The following is a 25,034-nucleotide window of genomic DNA, read 5'->3' as shown; positions in this document are numbered from 1 at the left end:
ACATCTATAACGCTCAACGCCTGTCTAGAATGGGGGGATATGCTAAAAAGCTTTCTTGGTCTTTTAGAGGCAGAAATAGAATAGTGGGGACAAACTATAATTCTAAGAAATATTAATCATGCTCTGTTAACCATAATTGTTCTGTTCTGATTAGAGAAAGCACATTCTAACCTGGCTGAGAGTTGTACGCCCCGGGACACAGGAGTTAACTTTGGAATGTAGTCCATCCTCCTTTTCCAAGAACTGCTTATCATCATGGAAGGACTGACAACCTTGTTGCTGAAACAATCTGGTCTGGGAGGCGCCAGCCCTTTGTGACCCCCTCCCCCAGCCCAGCAACCTGTAATCATTATACTATGCCTACTTCCTCATACCTGTAATTCCTACTTTCCCAGGTAATCATTGTCCTTCAATATAAGCAGCTGGCATATGAGGAGGGGAAGAGCAGATTTTTGTAGATAAATGGCATCATTTGAATAAATGCTCATATATTATTCAACCCTGTCTCTGCTTAATTGGTTCAAGTAGTAACAGGCAGCCCAGACCCATTGGTTGTCTGGTTTCAGTTCTGCTCACTTCAAGCAACTATACCAGACACAAATCTGTCTTATTTAGTGTGAAGTATTTAATTTCAGAACAGTCACTTATAAAGTTCTACAGTGGAAAATTCCACTGGCCATTAAAGATGATGATGTAAAATCTTATTTGCTGACTTACAAAGATATGAAATGATAAAAGTATTAAAAGCTCAGACTTTCAGGTCAGAAAAATCTGAGTTCAAATGTCAGCGTACATATGTGTAGTTTTAAGCAAGTAACTCAATAAAAGTCATTATCGGAGTAAAATAGGCAATAATGTATGTCTCTTATCACAATGGCTAGCATATGGTAAGCCGTATAATAATACAGATAATCCTTATTTTTATTGTTTAAAAAAAGAAGTAACCGTAAGAAAGGAACAGATAGGTGTATATATTCACATGCCCAGAATAAAGCCTGGAATGCTATACACCAAAAATAGGTGGTAGGATTACAAATGACACATAATGAACACAGAACTTCTGTAATTGGAAAAATATTAAGCTATTTTCATCCTTAAAAAATTAAAAAATGCAGCCATAAAATAATGCAGTAACAAACTCTTTGCAGAGTCTTTCAAGGGCTGGGAAACTCTGGCTATGCTAAAATGATTCCAGGAAGTCATTTGCAAAACTGAGAAGAGATTAGCATCTAAATTAAGTGCTTCCCTTCACTACAATAACAATATATCTTTGAAAGTGAACATTAACTGCATCCTATTCATACATTCCATGTCAAACTATTATCCAACTCAAATAAAAACTTTATACTTGATATATTAATATAATGAACCTCCTCAAATACATACCCAATCCAATACAAAAAATGCCCAGTTATTTGCATTCCTCTTTCAGGATTTTGCAATCACTGCATCTACTGTTTGGGGCAAGAACAAAGATAAAATGTATCCTTAAGCAGTAGCATCCTCACCAGGTCATAAGCTGCACCAATTTTCTTCTCCCTAAAACTATAGTTTGAGCTATAAAATATATATATATATATATAAGCTACAATACCTACATGTATGGATTACTGTACCATTCTGGGCATTCAATGAAGAAGCTGATGTTAAACTCTTATCTACTCACCTTAGCTGGTTGGTTATCCAGTAGTCAGAACTATCCAAGAGAAATATAATGCAAGCAAGAAACATCACAAACAGGTAAATTTAAGTACAGATATTATTTAACCCAATTATGTCCAAAATATTATCAATAAGCTATTTGTGAGATATTTTATATTCTTTTCTATGTACTCAGTCCAGTTTGGTGTATAGTTCGTACTTATAGCACATCTTAATTTGGACTAGTCATATTTTAAATACACAATAGCCACATATGGATACTGGCTACCATACTGGATGGCACAGAGCTAGAGTTACTCAAGCCCAAGCAAGGCATATATGCTTCTTACCAATTATTAAGTCCTAACTCCAGTCAGTCATGCAACACACTACCATGAACTGCTGTGTTGGGCAAGTCTGCTTAGGCCAAAACCAAATGAAATTCATTTCAAAGATTGAGGGTCTTCTATGTTTCTGACACTGTTACGTGTTTTCAGTATGGGGTGTGTGTTTTTTGGGGGAGGGAGGGTGTTTATTTGGTTTTTGAAGAGTCAGGAGTTGAAGAGACAAATAAGCTTGGTCCCAGTAAGTTCTACTATTGGAAAAACAACTCAAAATACATGCCCTAACAGAGGGAGGAAGGAATATTATTAAGAACCTGCATATTCCTCAGCAGAATGAAAAGCGTGAAATAAAGAATTCAGCTGCATAAAGTACAGAGCTCTTCAGAATGAGGTTTTTCACTGTCATTCATGTATCTTCAGAGAATGTTATAACATACAACAGGGCTCCAAAGTCAGTTACATATTTAAGGAACAAAAAAATTAATCCATTAACCTGATAATCTGTTTTAACCTATTACTTTAATAGCTTAACCCTAGTTATAGTAATATTTTATTTATATACAGAGAACATTAAGAAGGTCAAACTATTTTAAAATTTAAAAATACTTGCATAGAAGAAAGGAAAAAGAACTGGAAATACATATCCCTACATGTTAATAGTAATGGTGGCTCAGTAATTTAATGTACATGTATGACTTTCAATTATGAAAAAATAAAGTGGCAATAACTTTTTTCAAATTCAATTATATTTCCTTTTAACTCAATCCATTTACTTTTAAACCTTTTAAGATTACGACACCCATGCAAGCTGTTTTTCTTTCTCTAGAACCCTCATGGGCAGAGTAACCTTTGGCTGATAGAGCAGGAACAAATTAAACTTAACCACAATAACCACATTTCATTTCAAGGAAACCTGAAAGTCATTTGTGGAACTACAAAGATCCACTGAATAACCTGAAGGATTTTCATGTTAGGTAAATAGGGGTCAAATGCATTACTTTAAACATCAATATCTCTTAGAGAATACTAAAACAAGTTAGCAATAAAGCCAAGAATACCCTCCAACTCTTCAAACCACAATTCAAGTAGGACCATCATTTAAGGCTGCTAGACTCCGGGTCCTTGGAGTCTTTAAAAGGGAGTTTGGCCCTCATTTGATGTTCGAATTAAATTTAAATCCACTCTGATGTAAAATATCACTTCCACTCACTACTTTATTTCAGTGTGTTTGGTTTAATTTTTTTCTACAAATGTCATTTGTATACTGAAAGATCTACAAGAAGTAGAGAACCCATGGCCTCCTCCCCCATAACATTCTAGAATGTAAGACAATAAGAGCAAGAATCTTTGTTAATATATCCTTAACATTATGAAAATCCAAAATTGTTCATTTTATGCATTCTCCCAAGTCAGCATGAGTAGTTATTAAGTACCTCTTCTAGCATTATACTAAACCCTGAGAATGTTTTTAAAATAGTTCCCATCCTTCAAATGCTTAAAACTTAGTTACAGAAGTTATATGGATAAAGGAAATACAATTAAGCAACAATTCAAGGAAGTAAACAATTAGGTACAAAACTTCAAGCAGGGAAAAGATAATGTAGATACAGTTTAAAATGGCGTTCAGCAAAGAGATTGGGGTGAGGAAGAGTGGGCCTTAAAGAAAAAACAAGTTAGGTTTAAACAGGTGGGAGATAATTTTAAAAACATAATAAACAATGTCCTACTGAAGACATGAGCTCTGACTACCTGAGCAGGCGGGACAGATAGAAAAATAGAGAGTGAACAGAGCCTAATGGAGACAGAAAGGGACAAATGCAGTAAACCATCAAAGCAGTTTCTCCACCTTTATTTAATTGCACACTGGAATCACGTAGGAAACTTTAAAAGTACTGAAACCTGTTAGGTCTGAACAAATAATTGAATCAATACCCTCCTCCCCCGGGAACTGACCTTTAGGCCACTTCACAATGGACACTCCACTTGTTTAGACCACATTCCACTTGCTAAGACCATTATCTCTCCCCTTCGGACTTCCCAGAATCCGGACCTGCACAGAGAATTCTCCACCCAGAAAAAGCCCGCCAAGAGTCCTTTAAAAACTGCTGACTCCTGTCACTGGGGTGCTGGAGCCATCCAGGCTCAGCCACCTGGTGTGCGGATGATCGAATAAATTCGTTATCCTTCCTTTGGCGATATAACAACACCTAGATCTCAATCCAGTGATCCTGACTTAACTGGGAGACAACCTAAATTTCAGGATTTTTTTAAAGTTCCCCAGGGAGTCTAAAGTGCATCCAAAGTTAAGAACCTATTGCCTTAGAAAGAAACACCAATGCAAGTAGCAACACAGGATGAGGAAGAAAGACCCAAAAGATTATTGCAAGATTTTGAGAGATCTATAAAAATACTAGCTTTATTGAGAAAATCCAGGAAATGAAAAAGTAAAAATATGTGAACTTTTCTGGACTTTACCATACTCTGTCTACAAAGTTCCATGCAGTAAACCAGTTTTAATTAATCCAGATTGTCTCACTTCTCCACATACTATAATTATTGGCCTAATATTTTTCAACAGAAATAATCAAAACAAAGAGAACCATCTTTTAAAAGTTAAGGTAGAGCTCAATCTAAAGAATATAAAATAAATCCTCCATAAAGTCCTCCTGGGTTTCCCACCAGAAATAATCTCATCCAATTTACCATTTTAGCAGTACCTAGAGCAGCATTTCCAACAAATGCCCTGTAGGGACCTACTCTGTTTCAGAAAGGAGGAATCAGTGCCTCATTCCTCCTTTTACACAGTGCTCAGCATACTACTTGGCATGTGACACATACTCAATATGAACTGACAGGCAGACACTGCCAGTTAAGTTCTGATTGTCACTTGAGGTTCTAAATGCTTTTGAATGCTTCCTTAATAAGCAAAAATATATCTCCAGTTGCTTGTGCTTCTTGTAGACCCTTTCACAATTCTAAGATTCCAAGTGTGCCTCACTGTTCCCCACTGTTAGCCTTACTCTACCACTTTTTGACAGGACATAGCCTGCTCACATGAGTTGATACAAGGAAATAGAATATTTTTATCTTTAGGAGAAACATTCCCAGAGACCATCTTTTAAAATATATTTCTGAATCAAGATCATTTCTTTCAAAACCCCTACCATAATCCTTATATTTCACCCAAACATCAATCACTGTTCTCGTTTTCACTTACATGTTAAATACAGTGTTACCTAAGTATGCTGTTATGATCTCCATGTCTTCAGTATAAATGAGTGCTTCCCACCTTTACTTACATCCATGGCACAAATAACAAGGACTATGTGACTAATACTCTAGTGTAGTGGTCGGCAAACTCATAAGTCAACAGAGCCAAATATCAACGGTACAACGATTGAAATTTCTTTTGAGAGCCAAATTTTTTAAACTTCTTCTAATGCCACTTCTTCAAAAAAGACTCGCCCAGGCCGTGGTATTTTGTGGAAGAGCCACACTCAAGGGGCCAAAGAGCCGCATGTGGCTCGCAAGCTGCAGTTTGTCAACCACGGCTATAGGGAGAAACCAGAAGGTTAGTCATGACCAGGTTAACTAGCCCGAAATCTGACCAATCCCAAGACTCAAGGGATATCTTGTAGACTGGTTAGGAAGCTCTAGTATGTAGCAATGAGAACAGATTTATCACATATTCTCCCCAACAAAGGCTGTTTTTAAAATGATTTCCTAATCATAACTGCATTGGACACTTTGCACCACTTCAGCACTACATGTGATAGCAGATAACTGATCCACCTACATATCAGGAGTCTTTGTTTCCATGTATAAATCTCCAACATCATGAGCCAGACTTCCAAGCTTAGATATGGATTTTTAAATGTGTCCTACATTTTCACTTTGATTTATCAACCACTTTTTCCTTTTAACTAAGCCTCTAATCTCATTTTTCAGAGGTAGACTGCATATGATCAAAACATGGCAATGGCTTAAAAAACTCAATATGCTTCACTAATTTCACAATATGGTAGAAATAAGATAAACACAAGAAGGCATTCTTCTTCACCCTCAGAATTCCATCATGATTTACTATTGTCTGTTCACATATAAGTAAACAAAGATGTATGGCAAATGAACAAATGAGAAAGTACCAAGATCTTTTCCTGAAAAGTATTGAATTGGGAAAAATCACTAGTGAGAACAAATTTGTATTGTCCCTCTTCCCTTCAAACGATTTTACATAATTTTATATTTCATTTATTCCTTCTTTTGTCAGTAAAATACTGGGTACAAGGTCTAAACTACAGTAAGCCTAAATTAATATTAAATAACTAGGAATGGAAAAAGGGTTAGGGAAGAAAAAGAAAGGCATTAACAATAGACCCCCAAAAAAATTTTAACTAGTATTTTCTATGGCAAAAAAAAAGTCAAGTGTTAAATTTCACAGCATCGGGTTTTTTAAATCCAAACTTTAAAAATTCAAAAACACTACTCAGTTTGCCTAATACAGCTCACTTAGTAATTACCTGCTCTTATGACATTCTATATGGTTCATGAAAAAAAAAATTCACCAACTATAATGTATACATAATATATATTCAGCATTCTGTTTTACTCAAAATTAAATGGCCACCTACATGTGATAATACAATTTTAGGGTTAATGAAGGTGATTATCCTTAGGAGATGTGTGTTGAAATATTTAGAGGTGATGCAACCCAATGTCTAAAACTCAATTTCAAATGTTTCATTTAAAAAAGGTTGTGTATATAGACACATATAAGCACGTACATTTATATACACAAACATGCACACATTCTAAATGTTACTCAGTTAATCTAGATAAAGGATAGATGGTTGCTCATAGTATTATTTTTATAAATTTAAAAAAATTGTAATATTTTTTTAGAGAGAGAAACGGGGATGAGGAGTGGGGGATGGTGGGAGGAAGAAACGTCAATCAGTGTTTCACCCATCCATGCATTAGTGATTGATTCTTATGTGCCATGACTGGGAATAGAACCTACAAACTTATATGAGAACAACACTCCAACCAACTGGGCAACCTGGCCACGGCCAGAAGTTTAACATTTTTCAAAATAAAAAGTTGGGGAGGAAAGGGGCACACAGAAAGCTATTTATCTATTCCTTAAAAATTATGCTTCATCCAAGAGTCAAGGAGCCAAGAACATATTTGCATTTATACTTAAAATATCTCAGATCCAACATCTGTATGGAAAACTCTTATTTGAAAGAAAAGTTCTGATACTCACATTGCCCATGTACTCCGAGAGCAGGTCCTGCAGGGCCTGGCGGACAGCATTACACTCGGCCACGATTCTCTCACGCCGGTCATCACGAGTGCAGGATGAGTCGGCCATCAGGGCAGCCCCACTAATGATGCTTTCCAGGCGCTCCTCCAGGGAAGGCCTAAAGCGCTCCTCGCTGAAGCTCAAGGGGTCCACAATGATTTGTTTCTGCAGAGGCAGCATTATTAAATGTTACTGCTAATCTCTGTTCCCTCCATTATTTCCAGAAGGTGAGGAAAGTGCTGATTAGAAACATCAAGATTTAACACAAAAATTACAATGCCTGAAAGTTATACTCCTTGACAGATGAGGGGCCATACTACACAAGTTGGTCTATGGCTCACTGCTCGAAGAAGGCACTGGAAGCAGTACTATCCACCTGAATGGGGTCTGGGCAGTGGTCGGCAAACTCATTAGTCTACAGAGCCAAATATCAACAGTACAATTGAAATTTCTTTTGAGAGCCAAATTTTTTAAACTTAAACTATATAGGTAGGTACACTGTTATTAACTTAATTAGGGTACGTGGTATTTTGTGGAAGAGCCACACTCAAAGAGCCAAAGAGCCGCATGGGGCTCGCGAGCCACGGTTTGCCGACCACTGGGATAAGGTATACCACAAATGGCAAAAGTATGTCAGCATAAAAATCATGTTCAATCTACTTAATGTGAAAATTTAAAGGTCAGCCTATGTAGTATTATTAAGTTACCAAATGAAAATTTCAGGGAAAATAAAAGCTCTCTTTTTCTTTTCTATGTACAGAGTATAAAACTGCTACATGACACTGGCAGAACTGTTTCACCACAAAAATTTAATAAAATTGACACCTGTCTCCAAACTTTCAGAATGAAATGCATTTATAATCAATTTCAATCTATTTTCTCCTTACACATCTCACCAAATATTTATGAACAATTCAGTCTCAAATTTATCCTAAATTTATGTCTAAATTCAAGGCTTTTTTTCCCTCAAATATCTCTAAGTTTTCTGTAAGAGATAGTAGCAATCTGTCACAATAAAGCCACTCTATGATGTAACTTTCCCAATAAGAATAAGTACTTCCTGTCTCCCCTTTATTCCCTTGACTCCGCTTATATCCAGCTTTACCAGTGATGAGTGAGGTCACAAGTAAGCTATGGTACACCCCCAGGACAGTAGCCATTGGTCTCCCTCCAACTTCTCCACTTGATACAATTTATCCTTACACTGGTAAATGTCTGGGCAAGTATTTTACCTTTAATTTTTCTTTATGGGGGCTATGTTCTTGTTGATTTAAACATAAATGCCAAGGTTTTTCTTTAAAAAGCTTGCCCTTTTGCAATAAGTGTACATTTCTTTTTACCCTTTCAAAGAATGCCTCCGTTTCAAGATTTAGCATGCATACCTTGAGTTCATTATTAACCTACATTTTAGCTCATCATTTTTCTTACCAGATTAAGTTACTGCAGGATTTCTCTGGTCAAAACAGAACACACAATGCATTCTGACCAACAGGAATGAGGAATTAATGGTCCCAGAACTTAAATAGTCATAGCGCTGCAACCCGCCTGTGATCATTCAGTCCAACCCCCTCACCTATGAATTAAGTGGCTTCTGATATTACTCAACTTAGGGCAAAATGTAACTCTTACTGCTTTGAAAGAGACCAATATACCCTACTGCCAAATGAGGGGGGGGGGGGGGAGAGAGACACGGACAACACCACCAGTAAATTATAAGATGTATCATCAGAGTTTACTATAAAGTCCTTTAATGCTTAAGTTTCCAGAGCAAAAATTCAGTTCTAAACCATGCTTTCATAATTTATGAAAAGTATTAAATCATCCATTCATATCAGCAAGGATCAGTTACCCACACCAAAGTAAAGTACTGAGACAAAGCAAAGGCAAGGAAAAAAATATTAAAAATAGAATGCACTCCATTATATTGATTCTTTAATTTATAGCATTCCTACTTATGAAAGATGCTGGCAATCTGGAAAGCAATTTTCTCTTATGTTAATTAAAATAACAATAATAAGATTTTTTTAAATCTTAAACTGCTGTCATATACTGGAACCAGGAGGCACTGTGAGTAAAAATTTTAAAAACCCACCAAAAAAAATTAAGATTAGATACATAGGATAGTGTGTACATAGAATGTATAGGCATCATCTACAAAAGGTAATTACATGGCATTATGCTACAAAAGTATTTTAGCCCCAAATTTGCTTCCACTTGATTAAATTTTGTCTATTATTAGAATTTAGTCATTGAGAAAAAAACTATATCTAGACAGACAAGATGATGGCACGTCTGTTTTAGTCATTTATGATGTATCTTTATCTCCAACCAGACTGTGTATTTGCCTTTGTGTCTCCTGTAGCTTCCCATCTACCAAAAGGTTAAAATCTTGGGTTAAATGAATTGAACTCATATCCTCAATAAAGAATGACCTTGTAGGAAACACAAGATGCATTACAGAATTCAGAAGTTTAATCAAACTAAAAAAGAAAAGAACGAGAAAGAGAAAGAGAAAGAGAAAGAGAAAGAGAAAGAGAAAGAGAAAGAGAAAGAGAAAGAGAAAGAGAAAGAGAAAGAGAAAGAAAGCGAAAGCGAAGTGCTTTAGGCCAAGTCAAGATAAGTAGACTTGATGATTCATAAAAATTTTTTCAACTTAGATTGCATATCTAATAGAAATTGAGCTTTCCTTAGAAACCTTGATCACATTTCCCCAGAAATCTTTTAACTTCAGGGGATGGTCAAGAGCCTGAAGTTTCCTCCCTGTATAACTTACATCAAAGTTATTGAGCGCATATGCCAGCTCTCCTCCTCCTCCGCCCTGGTGCTGGGAGGCATCATCCGATGCAGTGGCCTGGGCTGCATTGGAAATGCCTGTGACTGCCTGCTGCAGCTGCTTGTATATCAGGTCTCTGTTGGCCTTATAGGCTGCAACATCAGGGTGCTGTAGGCATGCCTGGGAAGCAGTATAGAGAATCGGAACGTTTTTCTGCAGGATTCCTCTGGCTGCAGCCATTTGATCACGATGGCCCACATCTTTCAGTTCCTATAAGAGTAAAACAATAAATTTTAACAGTTCTATTCATATAACATTTTGTCAGTAAATATTGAAAGTTAGAATTTTTACTAAATAGACACAATATTTTCATTAAGTCTGGCTTGGAAGCTCATCACAAAGGAGGCAATATGGCTTAGTTGATAAGAGTTCAAACTTTTTCAAACCACATAGACCTAGATTTCAATCTCCAGCTCTACTTTTTCCTAACTATTATGATCTTACTTTAAGTCTCCATGGTCAGTTTCACCTTTTGTAAAATAGGAACAATAGTACCTCTCTTATCATTGTATTGAGGATTAAAAGAGATAATGCACATAAAGCACTTAGCACAGCACTAAAAAGTGAAACTTAAAACTGACTAGCATCTTGATTACAGCTGTATAAAGATATATGTACCTATTCCAACCAAAATAGAAAAATCATTCCGAGAAATACTTAAAGTAAGATTTATTATAAGGAGTTTTTTATTAAGTTATAAAATTTATTACAAGAGTTTTGTGAAATTTGGGATAAGATACCACAGGAGTACACGAACTATGCAACCAACCAGGTAGTCTCCCAAGTACACGACTCCTTCCCTCCCTTCTCCCTCCCCAAAGACCATCTTAGGACACAGGTCATTAGGCACAAAGCTGAGGCTCACGTGTTCCATACTGAAAATCAAAATGTTTATATTTCATTATAATACTCTATGTACATGTGGTCTTAAGTGAAAATGTCCTTTACAATTTCCTCTACCCCATAATTATAGTCCACAGTTAAAAGGATTTGAGGTTCCTTGTGGTTTACACTACTAGCCTCTAATTGGTAGACAGGGTAAACATGCTAAGTGACAAATAAGCGATACCAACAATAAGCAAGATGTGAAGGGGTTACTTCTGATATCCCCTTGTTACTGAAATTACTCAAATAAAACTAAGTCTTTAGTACCAGTAAATGTGGATCGCCACCACAGAAGAGAAATATGTGACCACCAGAGCTGTTCCAACTCTATTTTATGTGATCACAGAATTTCAATGTTAATGTCACCAAAAGAATCCTAAAGTACAAATTTAAATGTGTTAAAAAGAAGTACTAAATGTGTAAACATGTAAGAGAAAACTGACTAACTTAGAAAGGCCAAAATCAATTACTCAAAGTCTGATTCAACTATTTAATGCTCACCTTTCTAGATGAGTTCCTAACTAAGCATTAGAAACACCAAACTCTGAAACTTCATCTCACTATATATTTTAGATTTGCATCTTTATTCAAACCTTGTATAATATGACAGCTTTCTATTCCTCCTAGAATTCTTTTCTTATTTGAAATCTGAATTTGCAAGTAATAGCTCACAGCATTCCAAATGCCTTGTAGCACAGCACAGTACATTAGGCTAAATATTCAGAAACAGGACCCTGTGGATTTAGAGAGTCAGTGATCATTTTAAGACTTCAACTATGACAGGGAGCTGAGGCTAACCATTATGCTTAAACAGCTGGTGCACAAATTCTGATTAGAATTTTCTAAATGTCTTGCCCTCACCACAATCTCAAGGACTTTTAAGTCTGCTAGGAGAGCATTTGCCTTGAAGCATTTGTAATTGTCCTCTGTTTTAATACAAATGTTTTGCAATCAGCTTTGGCATTCTTTTTAAGTACCTATAACCTAGATCAGTACAGCCATTTACAAAGGTTATTAAAGAAATTTGTGGTCACCTAAAGTTAATACATAGTGTATGCATTACTATTCAACGCCTGATTTTCCTAAAGCCACTGCCTGGCCTGGTATGATAAAAGTCTATCTACAATTGAGGCACGGGCATGGGGGTGGCCACAGCATGGAGGATGACATGATGGTAATCTACGTGCTGAAGTTCCAGCAGGAACATCACACCTGTTTGCTAGATCACTGAAGTCAGTCAGAGTCATTAGAAGATGGAAGTAGGGAGAGCTAAGCCATCCCTGAGAACTGACTGCCACTTGGACTGCAGCCTGGTTTTTAGACCACACCATGTAATTCCTTCCAAGTGTAGGTTCAGTAACATAAATCAGGCACCAACAGGAGTGCTCTAAAATGGAATATGTTTGCTTAAATAGTTAAAGAGGATATAAAAGAATGTTTTCCTGGGAAATAGCAAGGCTTAGGAGAAGCCCAGGAAGTTCAACCAAATGAAATAAAAGTTTAGCTTGAATTTGGAGATTAAAAACAAAACAACAACAAAAACTTACCTTTCCAAAGACTATATCAGGTTAAATACTCAGAAACAGAATTCCCTGGATTTAAAAAACTATCATCTCAAGACTCAAGCTATGACATGGGGCTAGGGCTAACCATTATGCTAAAGCAGCTGATGCACATGTTCTGTATGGCATTTTCTAGATGTCTTGCCCTCACCACAATGTATCTCTCAATAGATTCCTATTTACCAAGTATTGGGGAATATATATGAATCTATGACAGCTAAGTATCATCAATTTGTCCTAACTGCCAAAGTACTTTAACTTTCACTATTATTATTTTTTTAATCCCCACCTGAGGATGTTGATTTTTTTTAATTGATTTTAGAGAAAGAAATGGGAGAGAGAAAAAGAAAGAAAGAAATATCAATATAAGAGAGAAACATCAATCGGTTGCATCCTGTACATACCCAACCAGGTATGAAACCACAATCTAGGTATGTGCCCTGACCCGGAATCAAACTCTCAAACTTTTTGGTGTATGGGACAATGCTCCAACCAACTGAACCACCCGGCGGGAGCACTACTTTCTCTTTAGAACTGCTTTTGCTGTAACACAAAGAAATTAGATTTTGTTAAGTACAGATATGAAAATGGACACTATCACAAGTATAGTAAATAAAAATTTTATTTACACTATATAGTAAATAAAAATAATTATCAATCAAGTATTCTTTTCAATTTATATAGTGTTTATAAGTAATCCAAATTAGTGGGAAAAGTGAGCTATTAAGCAATATAATACTAGTAGATTACTTATGAAGTAAGAGTCCCTTGGTCTACTTTAATCTTCATGATTCTTCAACTTCACCAATTCGGTTATGTTTCAGGCAGACTCAGGAACAAAGAGAAAACACAAGGAAGAAATGACTGCTTTTAATGTAACTAAACCAACATCACATGCAGTGACCAAGAAACAGAAGCTAACTTTTAAGCAATCTATAACACTCTCTCTTACAAAAGAGCTGGAAATTCAAGTGAAAGTTTCCTCTCATTTCCCTCTTAATATAAAATTTGATCATGTCTTCTCTTGGAGTCAAATGACTAACCTCTGCTCCATCTATTTTACCTTTATATACCCAATCATCAAAGAAAAGCCTACAGCCTAATAGAAATTCAGCACTTCTAGTCAGCCAATAATATTCTAGCCCAAGAAAAGTAAAAGATTAGGGACACACGCAAAATTCCATTCCAGGATGGATGTGTAGTACAGGTAAGTGGCTTACTTATTCACTCATTTGTTAAATAAATATTTATTGAGCACTACTATATCCAGGCAATGTTCTAAGCACTAAGGATTATAGTAGCAATTTAAACAAACAAAATCCCTGTCCTCTGGAGCCAGAAAGCCCCAATTCAAAACCTGGCTCTACAACTTACTAGATAAATGACCTTGCCAAATTATTTAATCTCTCTGTGCTATATTTCCTTCATCTATTGGAATTAATATTTGATCAATTATAGTATCAAATTAATATTTGACCAATTATAGTATACCTTACACCACTTTGTGAAGAATGAGTTTGTGTTTATAAATGGCTTATAACAGTGTTTAGCACATAGTAAACACCTTTTTAGAGTTATTTATTATTTCTAGCAATAGCCCTCACTAGGATGGAGCTCCTAGTATTGTGGACTCTGGTCTCCAAACAATCCCCGCCCCCCCCCCCCAAGGTCCTTTGAATGAACCCTCAGGGACCTCCAAAAATGCTGGGAAGAGAGAATGTATAAGGATATGAGTTTTGACATGTGAAAGACTGCCAAAAGCTGTAGCAGGTTTCCTGACTATTTTAAAAGGACAGTTTGCTGTGGACCCAGACTTTATATGCCTGGAGATGATTTATGGAAGGGAGGGAGGGAGGAAGGAAAGTGGGCAGAAATGAGTGAATGAATAAATGGTTATGTGGGCAGGTGGACAAATAGATGGGGGGGTGGGTAGGTGGATGGAATGATATCCCCTGCCCCTGAAGAAACTCTTTTACATGTTTGTGCTCATAAAAACCTAAAGAAATAGATCAATTCCATAGAACCTATACACCTTATGAGGTTTAACATTTCCTCAATAGGTGGCTGCTGCTTAAATGATACAAGGGAGGCTAAGGGAGCCAGTATACACATGGAACCCAAATACTGTTCTTGAGGAAATATCCCTATTGTGGACTAGGGCTGCCTGCAAAGATAAGAGGCTCAATGAGGAGGTAAATTATTACATACCACGCCTGGGAACAGATGACAAAGTCAAAGGTGAAAACAGTCTAGGGTAGCGGTCGCCAACCGGTGGCCCACAGACCACTGGTGGTCCATGAGGTCCAAAAGGTTAGCGACCGCTGGTTTAAGGAAACCTTTGGAGCAGCGGTCGCCAACCAGTAGTCCATGAGGTCCAAAAGGTTGGCGTCCGCTGGTCTAGGGGACTAAGCATACAATAATAGAGGAATTCTGCCAGGAAAAAAAATGTGGAAAAAATGGACCAGTTACTGAAGGAGGCCAGTGGGCAATATCCAAAAGGGAAAATTTCCACCAGGCCGGTACCTTAGGATAAAATGAGTAGCAATCTACTTCCTAAGAAAAGCACTATTTTATAAGAATACATACCAAGGCCCAGACCTATAAAAGGCCATTTTATGAGCAGGAGGCACACAGGAGCCTATAGCCAGCCTACTTAATGGATTTTATTGTAAGAGGCTAAGGTTAAAAAGTTAGACCCAAGGAAATCTATAAATAACCATAACATACTACAAACCCAAGACAAACTTTAAAATGGGAACAAGTATCACTCAAGATACCAGCAGTAAACAGAGAATAAAATCAAGCTAGGTAATTCTAAGATGGTTTAGGGACTATGCTACAAAGGTCTGGGCAAAATACAGGGAAACCACAAGGTCATTAGAGCACTTAGGCCTGAAGAGACAAAAGGAGACAGTAGTTACCATAATCCAGGGAACAGGTAAGTGTGTGGAGAACACCACCAGACACAGGATATGACTTTTAGCCACCCAGGGCAACCAGCCAGGAGAATAAAACTCCAGCCTCACTCTCCTATGATCTTCTATTCATGCTCCCATTGGCCAAAGCAACCAAGAACCAGAGGGCAAAGGAGTCCCTGGATGCAGCCTACACAGGTGAAGTTCCTGGGGCAGAGAGTAGGATGCACAAGGGCAGAAAACAGATATGGAAGGGCAAACAGAAGATCATCCAGCACGTTAATTAATAACTTCAAGATTTTTATGATATCTTATTTTGGAAATGTTTGAAACTCTTCATGGATTCATGGCACACAGAATTAAAAGTCTGGCAGCATTTCCAGTAAGTTTCTCCAGTAGCATACAAAATTCTGGACTATTATGTTTTATCTCAAGAACATCACTGATTTACTTATCCCGCCATTTTACAAAGATATGCAACAGTATCAGTCTAAATGTTCTCACTTTCTTCACATAATAATATAAGTCTTCATAAACCAAGATATGACTGACTAGGTTTTAGGACAATGCTACTATTAGCAAACTTTATTTTTTAAATATAACTAATATTTATTTCAGGTATTCAAGTGAGAATTTATATCAAGAACATTAAGTAAAATAAATTATAGACATAATTTGGCCAGCCTGTGTTATTTATAGAATTACCATACTATTATACATAACAAGTTCTTCTAAGGATTAATCAGCCCCAGCAAAAGGAAAAAGTTACTTGAAATTTATGTGATAGAGACATAAGCCAAGACTAGGACAAATGCTAAAAGTACATTGATCATACAATAACTATATTACTCAGACAGTACACCAAATCTCACTATATTATCATATGTAAAAAAACAAAACAAAAAAAAACCAGGATCCCATATGTGCAGATTCAGTCTGATCACAACTTCTAGCTTGAAATATGAGCAATAACTACTATTCACCAATTGCCCACTGCCTGGCACTATATTACATATATTATTAATTTAATCCATTAGTTTAATACTAATGTAAATATAACCAAATGAAAGTTACTAATAAGTCTTCAAAGCTAAGGCTGTCAAAAACTGGCCATTTAGAGTATTGACCCCATTTTTCTCATGCTTGTCAGAGCTCTTGTTGGGTTTCTGTCCCCAAGAAAGCGACCCCCATCCTGGACCATAAGGTAGATCTTCATTACTCTGAGTCAAACATAGTATCTGCTTTCCTCTTACCAAAGATTAGTGAGGAATGGCTATGTTACACAATTCAAATTTAGGGTAAATGTGTTAGGTGCTTCTGGATTGTTTGCTTATAGACGTAAGGAACAATCCTTTTATTTTCTCACTGGCCATATTGATGTGCATAAATGCCATGCCTAAAGCTTCAGCAACCATCCAGTGCCAGGCACTGAAGATGGTAGTGCTGGAAATGTCAAGAACCTGGATCCTTGTTGATACTGCAAAGCCTTTAAATTTAACAATCCTGAAGTCAGAAATATAACTTGCGATTTCTAATTAGTGAGAAAATAAATCCTCCATTGTTAAGTAGTTTTGGAGCTGGCTTTTTTGTGAACTGCAACGTAAAATATCCTAACTGGGATAGGTATTGGCTAACAATAATAATAATTTATATTTTCTGGGCTTCTTTAAAAATAAGAATTAAAAACTTGATCAGGACTATGGAAGTTGTAGGAAGCTGAACAGTGACATATGATCTCCCCTACAGAACACACATCTAACACACAGCATCCAACAGGAAGGGCACAGGGAGACTACAAAGCATCCTAACAGCAGAAAACCCCAAAGATTTAGCAAAGCTTGAAAATAAGAGCATTGATCCACATGCCACACAACACAAATTTCTAACACTATGGAAACTATTAATAGCAATTAATAAGAAATACAGTTGAGCCTTGAACAATGCAGGTGTTAGAGGTGTGAACCTCCCCCTCCTCCCCGCCCCATTTGAAAATCTATGCATAACTAACTAGTTGGTCCTCCACCTCCTCGGATCTAAAATATACATAAATAGTGAAAAAATATGGAGAGAGGGGAAAAATACTTTCTGATATAAAAGTCATTCCAGTATGTTTGAACTGGTTTAAGGTTTTTTAAAAACCTGAGATAAATGCCATTATCAACTCAAGTTAATCCTCAAATGCACCTCTCCTACACTATCACAAATTGCCAAGCTACTTAAAGCAAAATTTTTAAAAGATTAAAAATAAGAGCATAACATGAATAAAACTTAATTTTTAAAATAGTAAAATGTTTTAATGGTACTACATCGGCAGATAGGTACTGTACAACTTAGATAAAATAAATTTTTCAAACTTAATAATATAAATAATTTTAATATATCCTTAAATCATGACTATACCTGTTGCCTTTTGGCTGCCATAATGTTCAGTTTATCCACTTCAGGTTTCAAGGCTTTATACTGTATTCCTAAGTCTTGTTCAGTGCCGGCATTCCTCAGTTTCAAGATACCTTCTTCCACCTATTAAATATATCCCCCCCCAAAAAAAAAATATTAAGCAGTTCTTATATAAGGAATTTTTTATGCCCTGAAACAGCAATTCAGACAGCAATTCAAACGTTCTCTCTAGTGTACATGGCACTCAAACATTTCAGCAGCTACTACATGGGAGCTTTTTGGGAGCTGAAAAGGACAGTATTACTGATTTATATTTAAGGATACAATTTAACATATCTTGGTTTCTCAACTCTGGAACTCAACTGGTATAAGGAAATGTTTAATCACTACTACAAAAAGGGAAGGACTCAAAACAATACATTTGCTACAAGTTCTTTATTAGAACCAAGACAACACAGCTCACAGTAGAACCAGTATGACGTACATTTGGAATAAAGGAATAAGTAGAAATGAAACAAAAACATCCCTGGTCCATTTAGGTAAACCACTCCATGTCCCACGGAATGCTGAAGTAAGTATGGCCAATAGCACTTTCACTGTGATAGAGAAAACAAATTACAGACATAGGCATGTACTTACAACTTTCAGCTGAACAAGTAATTTGTAGACATCTGCCATGTCAGCCAAAATAAGCAGCCGGGTAACAGCAGAAAGCAATGCTCGAGCTGCCCGAACCATGTTGCCACGTTTCACAGAAGAGCAGGGATCATCTGCAAACTCTCCCGCAGCACTCTTCATTAAATCACCTGTTTTACAGAATGAAGAAAAACAGCAGAAATGAGCCAAACAGCTGGTCTACATTTAAGAAATAAAATATAATAGTCCTGGCCAGTTTGGCTCAGTGGATAGAGCGTCAGCCAGCGGACCGAAGGGTCCTGGGTTTGATTCTGGTCAAGGGCCCTGTTTGGGTGCATGCAGGAGGCAACCAATCGATGTGTTTCTCTCACATCAATGTTTCTCACTGTCTTTCCCTCTCTCTCCCACTCTCCCTAAAAATCAATAGAAAAATATCCTCAGGTGAGGATTTAAAAAATAAAATAGTTCAAGCTTTGTATATTTCATGCATGAAATTTAAGATTTTTATTTTTGTTGTGTTTTTCTTTGGTTTTAGAGCTGTTACTAAGAGAAAAGCACCCTCATATGTTGCTGGTGAAAGCACAATATTTGGAAAATGATTTGGTACCATATATCAAAAGTCTTAAAAAATACTTCTTTCCAATAATCGAATAATACTCCTTTCAAAAAGGAACATTATATGTATCGTAAGAAAACTAAATCCAAGATTTGAGTGGGAGAAAAAATTAGATCTACTGCAATCTATCCTCACATCCACAGAAATATACAGAAATAAAGGAACCGTTATGTAGGACCACCACGCTTCATAAACCATCCCAACTATTTAATGTGTACAGCTCTAACAGTAACAGGGACTCACTGATATGTGGAAGACAGAAAAATGATACTCATTTTTCTCATAGTAAAACATTGCCAACAACCCAAATGCTCAACAATAAGCATCTAGTTAAGTAAACTATGGTCTAGCCCCGTGGTAGGCCAACTGCGGCTTCCGAGCCACATGCGGCTCTTTGGCCCCTTGAGTGTGGCTCTTCCACAAAATACCACGGCCTGGGTGAGTCTATTTTGAAGAAGTGGTGTTAGAAGAAGTTTAAGTTTAAAAAATTTGGCTCTCAAAAGAAATTTCAATCGTTGTACTGTTAATATTTGGCTCTGTTGACTAATGAGTTTGCCGACCACTGGTCTAGCCTATAATTGACTATTCTGCAAATAGAAACATATATATGAAAAAATGTTAAGGCATATGATGGAACCTTAAACAACAAAATAAAGAGGTTATAAAAAAGAAAGATTGAAGGGTTAAAAAAAACAACATTTTATATAACGAACAGGTATTATATCAATAATAAAGAAAATTAAGCTAAAAACATATACATTTTACTATAGTTATTAGGAATACCCAGCTTATATAACCCTAAAATACAATGCTAAAAATTTATATATAACATTTCCTAGAAACACGTAAAATAACACAGTTTTTGTCATTCATTTCTATTAGTAATCATTTGAGGTGTCTATATCATCCCTCTTTTCTCATAACTGGAAACAACTGGAGGACCAGGGTATGTCTGTTCCACCAGTTATACTGTCAGTACCTATATGGTGACTATGTTTATGTACTTGGAGAATCATATACTTCCTCCCTTGACTGAATGTGTCCACTTCAGATTAAAGCTTAAAGGCCATTCACTAATCTCTTCCACAAATGTAAAACGTACACTCTCAAGAAACCTAGCCACTTCTGAAGAGATCTACCAAATTTATCCTAGCTATCAAATTTACTTGCATAATATGAGCTGCCGGAGGTGCAGGATGTGGGGGTGGGAATTCACACTCAGATTCATATATTAATTAGGTTTAAAAGTACCATATATACTAAGAATAAAGACAGGCTCGGGCTCTTATCTATTAAGTCAGAAATAACTCACAATGAAGAATCTCACAGTTAAAAGTTTTTTCCTGTATGTAAAATACACACATATGAAGATACAGACATATGGTAACTATTATGTGGATACATGACATTAAAAATGTTATCTCATGGTACTTAAAAAGACAGAGCCCATTTATTTATTCAACAAATATTTGAGCACCCACAATACATCAAGAGGGTAAGTATTGTGGTCTTATGCTCCTGACCCTTCATGGGTAAGACCCCTTATGTGGGCTGATCCCCTGACTAATGTAGTTACCAATAATACCAAACACCTTGGTCATCCAGGAGGTCCATGGGTGGGGCAAGAAAGTATAAATACACAGGGGTCTCCACCCAGCTTCCCTTTTGTATGACACGAAATCAAAACAATGCCCCTTTGTGTGTACAATTAACCCTTTGCACTCGGATGTCGAGTGTGACTCGACACGGTTAGCATCAGTAGCAGCTCTTTTTGTACTCTTTGAATGTATCAATAATTTGAAATACAAAAAAATCCAAATAAATAAGTTTGTATGAAAAGAAACTCTACTTTTTTATTCTACTGCCACGCTTTGTAAAATCTGGGGTATTTAAAAAAATCCCGAGTAGAATAAAGGAATCGAGAAAAAAGCAAGTGAGTGCAAAGGGTTAAAGAGAGGTTTCTGGCTTGTGTGGACACCAAAGAAAGGGTGTCATTATTATCACTACTTGCCCCCGGTAGAGGTGCAGAAAATGTAACTAAGACCTTGTCTATATAAAAAGAAATGAACAGCCGAAACCGGTTTGGCTCAGTGGATAGAGCGTCGGCCTGCGGACTGAAGGGTCCCAGGTTCGGTTCCGGTCAAGGGCATGTGCCTTGGTTGCGGGCATATCCCCAGCAGGGGGTGTGCAATAGGCAGCTGATCGATGTTTCTCTCTCATCGATGTTTCTAACTCTCTATCCCTCTCTCTTCCTCTCTGTAAAAAATCAATAAAATATATTAAAAAAATAAATAAATAAAAAGAAATGAACAGCCAGTTTGAAAGGGAATTGCCATGGACTAAAACAAAGAATATCCTTACATGATATTATTCTACACTGTCATTAAAATTTTTCCCAGATTTGGATCACCCCCAGTACTTATAATAGTTCCTCACACCCTTGGGGATAAAAAAAAAAAAATCATCTGTTTGGTGCTTGGAGACAAACTTAACACATCTCTTGATACTTTAGAATTACAACATCATAATATACAATTATCCCAAGCAAACTTACAAACTAATTCTTTGAATGTCTGGCAGCAATTTAAAAAGGACATGTAAGGATTTAATCCTTTTCATTGTGTAGAGGGCCTCCTAGGAAGGCATCTGAGCATTCTATATTGGTCCCTCTTACCCTTTAGGCCAAGAAAGACCCTCTTCTCACAATTCAACTGCTCACAGCTGTTGCATGAGCTCTCTGTTCATGTCGAGGTTGAAGTCTCGTGATAACTGGTGCCATGGATCTGTCTCTCACCCAGTGGGGCAAACTGAGCCCTCCCTGGAGAAGAAACCCGGGTTCCACAAGATATGTGATCAGTGCTGGGGCCCCTCCAGCAGGCGAGGGGATCCCAAGGCAGGTGCTGGGCGTGGAGGCCACGGGGGCATAGGCTACCAAGGAGACAAAACTGAACCTCACATCACCCTGCTTGGCCCCGGAGGATGGCTGGTTAGCCAGAGACGGGTAAGATTCCTCAAGGAAGGAACAACCTAAGACAGGCACAGTCACAGAGGGGCCATCAGGAGAGAATCTGAGGATCAACAGAGGTGGGGCACAGACCCTCACCTCCCCAACATTGCAGGGGCCTGAACCCTAGCCCCTTCTGAGGGAGGTCTCCAGCCCCCATGGCTGCTTCGTGCTTCCCATGCCCAGCTCAGATCAGGACCCAGGTGACCGACAGAGACTTGGCCGACAGCAGATGCCCTCTCACTCCGACAAGAATTGTTTGAGTTGTCTTGTATCCATGGTGTGGGGAAGTGGGTTTATGATATCTAAATCTAGCCTACCACCAGGAATGCTCAGGACCTACTCAAGAAGGCAAATAATTCCTTCCACTAATATTTACAGGGTAAAATAAGATTGTTATTAGAGTAATAAATTTGACAGTAAAATAGTAGTCAAGTTTTCAGGCAAATTTAAATTGGCTAGTTGAAACAAGCGAATATTCTAGAAAAATTAATTGTACTGGACAAAAAGGTGTTCCTAAAGTGTTAACTAAAATTTTGATTGGTACTTCATCTCATGATAAAATTGTGCACCAAGTAATGAACCTAAAACAGTAATATTATAGTGCAAAAGATTAAAATTTAAAAGCCATCAAGACTACATTATAAAATTTTCAAAAGCCTCCTAACATTTAAATAAAAAAAGGGGGGGATAGTAGAAGAATATCATGTAAGGAAAAATATCCTGTAAGTAAATTACATCTAGAAAATTAATATTTTAGAAATTAATTGTAAGGCTAAAAGCAAGACACCCTTGAAAAACACACAAGGTGTCAAAACAAGCCAGAGGAAAATCATTTGGGCAAAAATGAAATAGGATCCCAAGTCAAATTTATAGAAAATATTCCTTTATTAACTTTTGGTCGAGAATATGTTTGTATATTTTCAGAAAACAACTCCGAGACCATGTGGATTCCAGCAACAGAGAGGAATCGACAGGACTACTCCAGCCATCAAGACAGAAGAGAAGCAGTCCAGAGATGGAAGATGCTGACGTGGCCTTCCCATTCTAGCAGTTAGCAGCTGTGCATCACTACAGGTTGCCCAGGACCAAACCAGAGAGGGTCAGACCAGCATTACCACCATTTGTCCACCATCCAGTGAAATGTCATGGCTGACATGTACACATAAAGAACTGTGACATTGAAATTGGGTCTCAAAAGAACTGTTGGCCCAGAAAGAAACTCACTACACACTGATTCACTTGCCTGTCACCATAACCATTATTGCTTGTCTCATTTTCGGTTCTTATAAGTGTATTTCTAATAGCACAAGATCTCACTCATCTAGGGGAAATAATGAACAACAGAGACTGATGAACAAGAACAGACCCAGAAACAAGGAGGCATGGATCAGACTGTCGGGCCTCAGAGGGAGGGTAGGGGTAAAGGGGAGAGATCAACCAAAGGACTTGTGTGCAAGCATATGAGCCTAACCAGCGGTTAAGGACAACAGGGGGTTGGGGGCATGTGTGGGGAGGGGTATGGGATGGGAATGGGGGGATGAGGACAAATATGTGATACCGTAACCAATAAAGAAATTAAAAAAAAAAAAAAAGCCAGGCAGAGAAAGATAAATAACACATGATCTCACTCATTTGTGGAATATAATGAACAACATAAACTGATGAGCAAAAATAGATCCAGAGACAGAGAAACATCAATCAGAATGTCAAACCTCAGGGAAGGTAGGGGAGGGCGGGGGTAAGGGGGAAAGACCAACCAAAGGACTTATATGCATGCATATAAGCCTAATCAATGGACCCAGACAACAGGGGGGTGGGGCATGAATGGGAGGTGGGGGGTAATGGGGGAATAACGACACATATGTAATACCTTAATCAATAAAGAAATTTTAAAAAAATAAAAATAAAAAAGTCCAGAATCAACCCCAGCCAATCAGGGCTGTGCAGTTATATCTTCATTTGCTTATTTACCTACCAATCAGAACAGTGCTATTTGGACCAATCAAACAGTGATGATTTGGAGTCCCAATTTGCATAGAAATGGGCCAATGGGGGGCACTCCTCTACATAAGCCAGCTTTACCTCTGTCTCAATGAAGTACACTCTCAGGTTCCATCAACAACTGTATTTCTTCAACTGGAGCTGCAATACCAATCTCAGCTGTAACATCAAGCCTCCTGGCCAGGGCTACCTCACCAGGGCTGGTTCACAGCTGTGCTGTTCCACAACCGTGTGGTTCCACAGCCATGCTATTATACAGACAAGCTATGTCACAATTGAACTGCTTTTACTGAATAAAGTCTCTCCTCTCACCGCACCCCCAAATTGGGGACTCCTGTTGGTTTCGAATAGGCAACAATGACCTTTGCCTGTCAATCCAAAAATAAATTAAAAGGCAATCATTTCTCTCAAGACCTTGAAAGCTGGGAAGGAACTTGCCATTACCTTAAGGAAGTCGTTGTATATGTTTTTCTAAATGTGAGTTTTTTCTGTTGACGTAAGAAAACGTCCAAACCTTGTAGAGAATTTTTATGAGTTTATTTGAACCAAACTGACAACAATTGCCAGGAAGCAAAATCTCAACAGACTGAGAGAGAATGGCAGCTTTGCATCCTGTTTTGTACATTAGAATCAAAGGAGACGGCATAAGGGTGCAGAAATCCACTGCACCGAGAGGTCACTGGTTCAATTCCAGGTCAGGGCACATGCCCTAGCTTTGGGCAGGAGGCAAGAGATAGATGCATGCCTCTCTCTCCTTTCCTCTTTCTAAAATCAATAAAAACATAACTTTTTTTAAAAAGGGAAAAGAAAAAAAGAAACAACCCATGTCCTCATGGAGCTGTATGGAAGGGGAAAGACAGACAAGCAAACAATTAAAAGCTAATTAAGACAA

General features: G+C 37.5%; 1 protein-coding gene across 2 annotated transcripts in view; it reads right to left on the bottom strand.

Annotated features, from left to right (window-relative positions):
- CTNNA1 (catenin alpha 1) overlaps positions 1-25,034 on the bottom strand; it is a 202,031-nt gene that overhangs the window by 111,945 nt on the left and 65,052 nt on the right. For both annotated transcript variants that reach the window (XM_054717899.1, XM_008141738.3), the window contains exons 4-7: positions 18,522-18,688; positions 17,886-18,005; positions 10,064-10,333; positions 7,252-7,455 (exon numbers count right to left, since the gene is read on the bottom strand). In XM_054717899.1, the coding sequence (XP_054573874.1) occupies positions 7,252-7,455; positions 10,064-10,333; positions 17,886-18,005; positions 18,522-18,688 (761 nt within the window). The remainder of the gene's footprint in view (positions 1-7,251; positions 7,456-10,063; positions 10,334-17,885; positions 18,006-18,521; positions 18,689-25,034) is intronic.

This window comes from Eptesicus fuscus, chromosome 6 (assembly GCF_027574615.1).
Source record: "Eptesicus fuscus isolate TK198812 chromosome 6, DD_ASM_mEF_20220401, whole genome shotgun sequence".
NCBI lineage: Eukaryota > Metazoa > Chordata > Mammalia > Chiroptera > Vespertilionidae > Eptesicus > Eptesicus fuscus.
The sequence above is the reverse complement of the archived record's forward strand: the minus strand, read 5'-3'. Positions and strand labels throughout refer to the sequence as shown.